The sequence below is a fragment of the Vidua chalybeata genome, chromosome 7 (genome assembly GCF_026979565.1).
Source record: "Vidua chalybeata isolate OUT-0048 chromosome 7, bVidCha1 merged haplotype, whole genome shotgun sequence".
NCBI lineage: Eukaryota > Metazoa > Chordata > Aves > Passeriformes > Viduidae > Vidua > Vidua chalybeata.
In genome coordinates, this window is record NC_071536.1 from 26,987,120 (window position 1) to 26,997,479 (window position 10,360).

General features: G+C 51.0%; 3 protein-coding genes across 4 annotated transcripts; 2 read left to right on the forward strand and 1 right to left on the reverse strand.

Moving 5' to 3' along the window:
* Window positions 1-643: 643 nt before the first annotated feature.
* Window positions 644-3,882, reverse strand: LOC128790953 (multifunctional esterase-like). Of its 2 annotated transcripts, none has more exons than XM_053948175.1 (3): window positions 3,543-3,882; window positions 2,834-2,977; window positions 644-1,079 (listed from the first exon to the last, which is right to left on the reverse strand). In XM_053948175.1, the coding sequence occupies exons 1-3, from the start codon at window positions 3,857-3,859 to the stop codon at window positions 974-976; spliced, it is 567 nt and encodes a 188-aa protein (XP_053804150.1). In that variant the 5' UTR covers window positions 3,860-3,882; the 3' UTR covers window positions 644-973. The 2 variants fall into 2 exon arrangements, with proteins under 2 accessions (XP_053804150.1, XP_053804149.1); XM_053948174.1 differs by having other exon boundaries at window positions 2,834-2,980.
* On the forward strand, window positions 1,519-2,923 carry LOC128790954 (uncharacterized). Its single transcript, XM_053948176.1, has 2 exons — window positions 1,519-2,032; window positions 2,449-2,923. Exons 1-2 carry the CDS (start codon window positions 1,581-1,583, stop codon window positions 2,483-2,485), a joined length of 489 nt encoding a protein of 162 aa, XP_053804151.1. The 5' UTR covers window positions 1,519-1,580; the 3' UTR covers window positions 2,486-2,923.
* Window positions 3,858-9,656, forward strand: INHBB (inhibin subunit beta B). The gene is made up of 2 exons (XM_053948173.1): window positions 3,858-4,260; window positions 6,920-9,656. Exons 1-2 carry the CDS (start codon window positions 3,858-3,860, stop codon window positions 7,693-7,695), a joined length of 1,179 nt encoding a protein of 392 aa, XP_053804148.1. The 3' UTR covers window positions 7,696-9,656.
* Window positions 9,657-10,360: the final 704 nt, after the last annotated feature.

The window sequence follows — 10,360 nt, forward strand, 5'->3', positions numbered from 1 at the left end:
TGGACACGCTTTAAATAACAATAGAGGTTATTAGAGTATTAGTTTGTTAGTAATTGTGAGAGAAGATAAGTCTTCCCAATATTTGAATATGCAAAATGGCTTTGGCTAACTGAGAAAGGGGGGGGGGGGGGGGAAGCAAAAACCAAAACATGCCACTACAATGAGTAACAGGGATGATTAAAAATCCCCATATGTAAAAAAGAAAACCTCTACCTTGTTTTACTGCTAGAAGTACCTTGCCAGATTTGTTATCTCCATCAAATCCATTATATTTTCCCTCTTTGGCATTTCATTTTCACTGGGGCAATGAAATAGTTTTTTTCCAAAGGGAGACGGACTGTGTTTGCACCTATTTCTTGTTTGACAGTGACCTCTATGAACCAGTCATCACTGCTCTGCCTGTTGTTTTCTTGTTAGCTCTTTGCTGTCAAATTAATTACTGTGAAGTACTAAGCTTGTTGCATTCACGTGCTCTTATTAGCTCACAGGATGTCAGAGTGATTGGATTTTTAGCATTATTTCTTTTTTTACATTCTAGGCTTTCCATTCAAAACCTGTTACTGGCAGGGAGGAAATACTGTACCTAATTCTGATCTCTCATCAGGGTAGCTCCAGTGATGCTGAGGATTTACAAAGCTGTATATGCAATTAGATTTTGTTTATATTAAACCCAACATGAACAATTAGATTGGGATTGCAATGTGACTTTGAAGCACACATTGAATGTCTTTCCTTTTGCAGTACAGAACAAGAAAGAAAATATTTAGGATGAGAATAGCATTTGTCCTCTCCATTCTTAAATCACAGTAATGAGCTGATCCTCCACTTGACCCTCTTCACACTCCCGAGTTGCTTGTATTAGTGACAGCTAACAGCTCTCACTCGAGTGCAGTCCAGGGATCAATGAGAAGTTTTATTATTTTCTTCTTCTACAAAATGAAACGAGCAGAAGGGACTTCTTTGCTGTCATGCTTTAAATTTGTGTGTCCTGCATCTGCCCTTGAAAAGCACCATCTGTCTCGGTGAAAAAGATGACGGTCTTGAGAGTTGTCTTCACTCCTGAAGGTAGATTTTCTTTGCTATTTAAAAAAAAAGTAGATGCGATTAGAAGGGCCGGCAGTCCCGCTGGCCGAGTAGGAGGCTCAGCTTAAGGTGCTCCTTCGCCCAGCGCAGAGCTCCGGCTCCAGCGCGCACCGCCCGCTGCCCAGCCCCAGCCTCGGCCCCTCGCCTCTGCGGGACCTGACACCCCGGCCCGGCCCGCGGAAACCTCCCCAGCGCCCCCCACGGCCGGGTCCTCCCGTGCGTCGGAGGGCTGGCAGGGGATGCCGGCTGTCCCCGTCCCGCTGTCCCCGTCCCGCTGCCCCGGTGCCGCTTCCCCGGTGACCCCGCCCGGCCCCGCCGCCGCTTCCCCGCGCGGCCCAGAGGGGGCGCCCTCGGCCCAGGCTTCCCCCGTGACGGCGGCGGCGCGCGCGGACCCCGCGCAGGTGAGCGCGACCCCGCGGGGGGCCCGGCCCGGCCGGGGCGCGGAGCGGCCGCGGTGACGCCTCGGCGGCGACGCCTCGGTGCTGCCGCGGCCGCGGATGTGCGCCGGGCTTCTCCCCACGCCCCCTCGGCCCCTGTCCCTGGCCGCTGGTCCTCGAGCAGGACTTCTGGCGGGAGCCGGGTGGGAATCTCTCCTGACCCCTGCGAGGGGTGTCACAGCCATCGCCTTTGCCTCGGTGCCCGCTCCCCCCCCACCCCCCGCCAAAGCGCTGCCTCGCGAAGGCGCGCAGAAAACCCGGTCCCCGGGCGCGGGCAGGGCCGGCTCTGCTGCCGGCTCCCTGCCACGGCTGCGGGAGTGCAGCGGTCCCGTTATTTCCCCTCCCGGCTCCCCTCGGCCGCCGCCCCGGTCCCCCTCCCCTTGCTGCCTCCGACAGGCTCCGCGTCCCTCCTGCCCCACGGAAAACACACACAGTCCCCGGCACCCGCCCCGGCTACCCGGCCCATTCAAACAAACAAACAGAAACCCGCCCCGTCGCAAAGCCAACCGACGGTAAACTTTCTAATGACTTCTTCTTTCAAGTGCTTAAAAGGCAAGGAGCACCGGGGGAGGGGAAGAAGGGGGCATCCATCTCCCGGCCGGGGCGGGAGTGGGGCCAGAGCTGCATCCGCTCGGGGTCCGTCCGTCCGTCCTGCCGGACGACGGGACAGGGACGGGAGCCGGTGTGTGGTGGGTGTGTTTGCAGGAACCGGGAGGGAGGGAGGGGACGGGGGGAGTTAAAGAAACAGCATAGTTAATATTTCCACATCAGGAAGTTACTGTAATAGCCCAGGGGGCAAAAGACTTAACTTAATCTCCTAAATAGTGAGGAACCCATGGCGTCTCTGTTATAGGTTGGAGTTCCCACGTGGTTTTAACTCATGTATAAAAGTTTCAGTAGAAAGTGCCACAATGTCGTGATTTTGCAGGGGGGAAAAATTAGCAGGAGGAGATCAGAGAAGATAAACGAGGAGCAAGCAGCTTCCCCGAGACCTTTCACTGCGGATCCGAGAGGGAACATCAGACGCGTAAAAAAAGAAAAACAAAAAACAAAAACAAAAACCAAAAAGCCAAACAAAACAAAAAAACCCCAAACAAAACAAAACACAGCGTTCAAGCCAGCACAAGGCGAGCGAAAGATCAAAAAGACGCAGAGGGAGACAGATTAACTGGAGCAGCAGCAGCAGCAGCAACAACAACAAAAATCACACTTAAAATAATAATAACAATAATAATAATAAAACCCAAACCACCAACAAGGGAGATATTGTTTAAAAGAGCAAGCGAGGGAGCGAGCCGAAGAGCTGGTCTGACCGAGTGGATCCGTGCAGCTTCTCCTGGGATCGCCGGGATCGCGCCGCTTCTCCGCTCCGCGTCGCGCAGCGTGCGGTGCCCTGCCCGCGGCGGGGGTCCCTGGGTGCCGCCACCGCATCCGCGCCGGACTCCGGACCCTCCGCGCTGCTTTGAAAATAAAAGCATCTCGCTAATAATAAGCGGGACGGTGGGGGGAGAAGACTCGCAACAGTGGAGCTGCCAGCCGCGCACCCCCTGCCCGTCGCCCCCGGCTCCCTTCCCAGCTATGCTCCGGGTCAACTTTGATGGCACGTTGAGAAGCAGCGGGCGCTGAAGGGGGACAACCGAGCGGCGCGGAGCCGACCTGCTCAGAGACCTGCACCCACGGATTGTCTTGCGGGGGCGGAGTGGGCGGGGGGGTACAAGTGGCATTTCTCCCCCCCCCCTCCTTCCAGGCTATAAATTGGATTGTATATAAATCTGCTTCGTTTATCTCCCTGACCCCCCTCAATGACGCTGGACTAGAGAGCTCCTCTCCGCGGCCCGCCCGGACCTGCCGAAGCGAGCGATGGACCACGAGCGACTGCGCCCGGGGATGCCCCTCTGAAGCGACGCGGGGCACCGGGGCAGAGCGGCGCCGCCTCTCCCCTGCTCCCCGGATACCCTCGCACCTCCGGCTCGCTCCCCGCTCCCCCTCCCTCCTCCCCGGGCTCCGCAGCCACCCCCTCACCTGCTGCCGTCCCCCTCCCCCGTGGAGCCGGGCTCTCTCCGTGCACGCCAAGCCTGTTCCCCCCCCGCCGCCAACTTCGCCCTCGGTGCCTGCGCGTGCAGCCTCCCCCCTCCGCCTCCCCGGCGGCACACGCCGCTTCCCCGGGCGCCCCCTCCCTCCGCCGCGGCTCCCCCCCTGCGCGGAGCGGTTGCGGCCCCCCAGCTTGGCTGCCACCGCCCCCTCCGCGCCGCGGAGCGCTCGGAGCGGCGCTGCCTGCAGACGGGCTCCCTGCGGCGCTCCGGGGCGGCCCCCAGCTCGGCCCCCCGCTCCTCCGCCATGGACGGGGCGGCTCGCCGGGGGGTGCTGGCCGCGCTGCTGGCCTGCGGGCTGCTCCTGCTGGGCGCCGCGGCCACCCCGACCCCGCCGGCCCCCGCCGGCGGCTCCCCGCAGGACACATGCACCTCCTGCGGCTTCCGGCGGCCCGAGGAGCCGGGCAAGGTGGACGGGGATTTCCTGGAGGCGGTGAAGAGGCACATCCTGAGCCGGCTGCAGATGCGGGACCGGCCCAACATCACGCACGCCGTGCCCAAGGCGGCCATGGTCACGGCGCTGCGCAAGCTGCACGCCGGCAAGGTGCGGGAGGACGGCCGCGTGGAGATCCCCAGCCTGGACGGGCAGGCGAGCGCCGGGCCCCCGGCCCACGACCCGGTCTCCGAGATCATCAGCTTCGCCGAGACAGGTGGGCGCCGCCCGGCCGCGCGCCCCCGCCGCCCGCGCCCCTCTGCCCGACCCGCCGCGGCCCCTGCCCTGCCGCGCTCCCCGCCTGTCCTGCCTCGCCCCGTCTGTCATTCCCCCTGCTCGACCCCTGACAGTCCCCCTGCTTGACCTCTGTCAGTCTTCCCTCTCGCCCTGCCCGTCCTCCTGCCCACCTTCTCTTTCCGCCTGCCTGACCCGTAGCAGTTCCTCGGCTGCCCTTGCCTGGCCCCCTGCGCACCCTGCTTGTCCTCCCGCCTGTCCTTCTGCCTGGTACAGGCACCTGGCCGCCCAGCTCACCCGCTTGTCCTTCGCCTCATTCGCTCTCCCCTCTGCCCCGCACCGTCTCGCTCTGGCCCTGCCCGCGCTTTCCCATTCTCCTGCTTGTGCCCCTGTGCCCGGGATTCTCCCCAGGCTGTGCCTTGCAACTCCCCTCTCTTGTCCCTCCATCCCTCCGCAGCCTCTGTGCCCCCGGCTCCCCTCTGGCGGTCCTTCGAGCAGCACCGGGGCTTGTCTCTGTCCCTGCGTGTCCCACTGTCCCTCCTCTGCCTGTCCCGCTCCATCTCTCGCATCCCTTGCCTTGTCTGTCTGCCCTGCACATTCATCTGGTTCACTGCCTGCATCTGTTGAGGCTTGCATTTGCCCATCCTCTCTTTCCGTTTGTTTCCCATTTATTTAGCTTTCTTTTGCAGTATTGGCCTTGTCTGTTTGTCCATTGCGTGTAGTGTCCTACCAAGTGTGTCTGTTTCCTCTCTGTCAGTCCGTTTACTAACTGCCCTCCATCCCCACGGTACCAGCCATCTCAGTCCTGTCCAGCCATTGCAGTTATGTGTCACCGAATCCCTTCAGCACAGCTTTCCAGTAGTTTAACCACTGTCCCTGTGAACTTTGCACATCTGGCTGGAACACCATCACTCTGCGAATTACCTCTCTCCTGTCTATCTGCCCATCTCTCCTTTCCTTCATCACTCTATCGCTCGTTTCATTTTCCTCTCTCTATCTTCTTGTGGCATCTATATATCATTTGTCCACAAAATAAATCTCTTTCTATCCTGTATGCTGCCCACTCATCTTCTTTATCTACCCTCCCACTTACCAAAGGCATATACATTTACAGTATCTATGGGATCTGTTGCATTATGCATATGCTTGTTATATTCACATACAAAATTTATGAGTGCACACAATCTCACACAACACAAGTGATGTGGATCGGTGCAGCAGCACCGTACTGTTCTTTTTCTGTCACTGTCACCACAGTTTACGAAAAAGTTGTGTATTTACTAACATGCGAAAGGCTTTCTTAGTGTACATTTTGGGGGTTATTATTTTTTAATAGGATGTTGTTGGGAGATTGGGGGTGGGCTTGTACTTCCATTTGGTATTCAGTCAATCGCTGTCTTTTGTAACACTTCCAAAATTGACTTTATGTAAAACGTAGACAAACACAGTGAAAATTTTTGTCACTGAACTATTACAAGGTACTGAATGGGCTCTGGAGGCACATTTGAAAGGCATCTAGGGTAACAAATGAAGACACCGACTACGCAAAAAATCCCATTCAGAGATTGACAAAAATGCTAAAGATTCTTAGGGAAGGAAAAGGCAGAAAAAAAATCTACATTTAGCTCTGTACAGACGGCAGCAAAACCGATAAGGGCAGATGAGAAAATGCCTTTCCAGCAATAATTTTAAATAGCGATTGGGATGCTTTGATTCAGGAACCAGAATTACGGTCTCCGCCATAAAGGCCGGCACATTTATCACCTACGTCAAATTTAGTTAGGACTTACATTACAAAATTGCAGGAAGGCCGCTGGTATTTCTGAAATGTTTCATGCAGCAGGCTCTTCTGTTTACAAATAAGGGGTTATGTCAGACATTTGGTGACATTTGGTTTTCTGTGACAATTTCTCTCCTTTAATTCTGGTGTTGCTGAAAAGCGTATTGAGAACAGCCAATAACGGCATTTACAGCGGGAACAACCGCTTCATTGCCTTGCCTCGTATGGGAGCTCATCGTTCTGGGGAGAAAAGGCAGAGATTGCAATGATTAATAATAGCTGATACTCTACCAGACTAAGTGAGGGTTAGCTTGATCTGTTGGACAAGCAGGGACATTACTGAAATATTTTCCATTCTGTCTCATGAATCCTCTCCTTTAAACCGCAAGGAGAATATGTGCAAATCGAAACAAAATCCCTGGTTTGGCATTGGTGTTTTAGTGGTTATTGAAAGAGCTCTCCCCATGAGAATTGGCAGGTAGCTGAAAGTTAAAACTATTCTTAAACTGATGATATAGCAGAATCTAGTCCTAGTGCCGGTCTTTTTCAAGGTGCTGCTGTAGCATCTTTAAATCTGGCTTTTTGGAAAAAACATATATTCGGGAAAACTCTTACTGATGTCTGTGGATCTGCCACATCCGACTACAGCCCGATGTTGAAGGCTGCTGTGAGAAGTCCCCTTTTCAATTAATTCTAATTGCAAATTGGGGATATCTGATGCAGTGCATGCCGTCTGACTGGCACAGCCCTGTCACTGTTCGCTCAATCTGCTGTGCTCTAGTGTTGTCCCTGAATCCAGAATGGCACACAAGCTAACATTTCCTTTTTGACTTAATCTTGCTGATCTCTCCTTATCTTGCAGACGATCTGGCCTCATCTAGAGTCCGCCTCTATTTCTTCATCTCAAATGAAGGGAACCAGAACTTGTTTGTCGTTCAAGCCAGCCTGTGGCTTTACTTGAAGCTGCTTCCATATGTCTTAGAGAAAGGCAGCAGGCGAAAAGTAAGAGTCAAAGTCTATTTCCAAGACCCGGACACTAGCAACAAGTGGAATGTGGTTGAAAAGAAAGTTGATCTCAAAAGAAGTGGTTGGCACACTTTTCCCATGACAGAGGCGATCCAGGCTCTGTTTGAGAGAGGAGAAAGGAGACTGAACTTGGATGTTCAATGTGAGGGCTGTGAAGAGTATTCAGTGCTGCCAATTTATGTGGACCCCGGGGAGGAATCCCACCGGCCTTTTTTAGTGGTGCAAGCCCGCCTCGCTGATAACAAACACAGGATCCGGAAAAGAGGCCTGGAGTGCGATGGCAGGACCAATCTATGTTGCAGGCAACAGTTTTACATTGACTTTAGACTCATTGGGTGGAATGACTGGATCATAGCACCATCAGGTTACTATGGGAATTACTGTGAAGGGAGCTGCCCGGCCTACTTGGCCGGTGTCCCGGGGTCGGCTTCCTCCTTTCACACCGCTGTCGTGAATCAGTACCGAATGCGGGGGCTGAACCCGGGCACCGTGAACTCCTGTTGCATTCCAACCAAACTTAGCACAATGTCAATGCTGTACTTTGATGATGAATACAACATTGTGAAAAGGGACGTTCCCAATATGATTGTGGAAGAATGTGGTTGTGCTTGATTTAAGGTGTGTTTTGGGGGGGGAGAGAGAGAGAGAGGGGGAGAGAGAGAAACATTCCCGTACAAGATGGTGTTGGAGGAAGTTTCACTGTGTATCCAGGCATCAGTGTTGGAAAGTCACTGTGGAAAAGTTTGACAAAAAAAAAAAAAAAAGAAAAAAAGAATCATTTCACTTTGGTGTCAGGACAGTGGCAGTTTGTGGATCATGGACACTTATATATTCTATCACTTATAAGTTAATGCTATGAAATATCTTAAAGACACACACACACACACATGAAATGTGGGCACGCACACAAACACGCGCTCAGACACACAGACACACACACACACGAGGCAGCTCGGGAAAGGGACATGAGCACAGAAAGTCAGTGACCAGTGACGATGGACCTAAATGCCTGCCAGTACGAGTGAACGGCTGAGCAGCTGTTTCCCCGCCTGCCGGCGAAGCCAGACCGAAATGAGCTCCCTTTGCTCAGGCAAAAGCACAGACTGTGAGAACACAACGTATTCTTGCAAGCAGGTGTCAAAATGACCAAACTTAGAAAACTAAAAAAAAACAAAAAAGAAAAAAAAAAGTCGACTGTCACCTCTTAGGTCTAACAGGAAGCTGCAGGACACCTGGCTTGGGAGGCGATCACTTCCTCTTAATTTAAATTTATCTAAGCATAAACATCACAGATACCCACTTCTTGCTACAGCACTTCCAGCAAGGAATCCTGTGGTTCCATCGGGGGGAGAGAGAGAGAGAGAGAAGAGGGGGCAGACATGTAAGAAACTGCTGTATTTCTAACACCTGGCCGTTGCAGAGTCACAAGCTGGGCTGGCGTGATCTGATGCTTTTACTGCCCACTAGCAACCCATGGCTGGCTACACCCGCCGTGTCTTGGAAAAGGGAATCGATACCATATCTGGACCGTGTTGACTGTTGGCATCTCTCACTGTGCAAAGAACAAAAAGTCAAAAGTTGCAATCTGTGTTCTTCAGTGGGGGACTCGGCAAGGCTACGTCACGTGGGGGATGAGCAAACAAGCAATGGCCACCATGGCTAAACCAATGAACCCTAAAGAGGAGTGACAGAGTGGAGACGTTCTGGGAAATGCAGTGCATTTAATAACAGGCGAGGAACATTTTTACAAGTCTTGGAAAGGAGGAGAGAGGAGAGTGCTTTCAATTTCCTTACCAGGAGGTGTCAAGGATGGCCATAAAGATCAGAAAATAATGATACAGCATAGCACTTGCAAACTGCTTGAATGCACGTATAATAGCACTTGCAAATTTCAATGCCTTGAAAAGTGGTACTTGATAGTGCACTTATCTTTGCTCACTATCTAGGTAAACAGGTGCCGCATGAGCTATGCAATTTAAAGTGTTGACCCATACTAGACAAAACTGGACTTATGATATGACTTTTTTATATTTTTTTATACTTGAAATTAAATCTTTTGCTTCTTTTTTAAAGCGAATGATTGCTTTTAATGTTTGCACTGATTTAGTTGCATGATTAGTCAAAAACTGCCATTTGAAAAAAAATGTTATTTTTATAGCAGCAAAAAATGAATACAGTTAAATGTATTATACAGAAATTTTGGAACCAAAGAGGCCAACATATTAGTTATAATTTTTATGAGATGGCAAAGCCATCATATATCATGTAGTCATACTGAGCAATCCCTCACGAGGCCTACCAATTGTTTCAGGGTACAAAATGGATTCTGTTTGTTCTATTCAGTGTCTTTTCTATACCATACGCACATGGAATGTAGAGTGAAAAAAAAGTGACTATTGTAGAATACATTACAATATGTGCATCCTTTAAATCCAATTTTTATGTTTATTTAATAAAGTTCCTTTTAGGTTCTGTTCCATAATAATTTAAACCAAACAATTTTCACTTAGATTTGCTGTTGAAGTATTTTACATTTGTGTACAGTTTAAATAAATAAAAAAGATTGAAAACTGGATGTGCTTTTTTTTTTTTTTCAGTGTGTAACATCTGGAGGAACTTGCTTACTTTCAGGACTGAATAGGCTGCAGACGGTGAACTGTCGCATTAGACTGTAGTCGTATTAGTCATTGCAGAAAGCCTTGTCTGAGAGCTCAGCTGCGATCCTAAAAATGTTACACTCCAGTTTTATTGCTGTCTATACATGTAAGCATCTGCTTCTTTCTCTCTGCAGCAGTGCAGGGGCTCTGGGCGCAGGAACGGCGCTGTTCCGCATACCTGCAGGTCATTTACAGCAAGTTCCTGGTTCACCTGCTGTGTAAGAATGTAACTTCTTCTCTGGGTCACTCCCTGACTGCTTAGAAGACGTAAAAAAAAAAAAAAAAAAAAAAAAAAAGTGGAAAGCACTTCCAGGAATAAAGGACCAATAGTAAAGTAAGTTTGATTAATTTTTTTTTTTTTTCCAAAACTAGCTGACACTAAGAGAAAGTTTTTTTTTTTTTCTTTTTAATAAAATATCTCCCTTTTACTAACAAGCCCTCAAAAATGTTGAGAAATACTCAAGTATTCTCAGCTGCACATACATCCAGATATTGATTTACCTGATTTTCACAGATAAATTCTTCTTCCTGGAGACCTGAGCAAATGCCAGCTGAAGCTGACAGAAGGACCTCTGTTGACTTAGCAAATGTTACATCTGACCCTGAAACCTGAAAAGTGT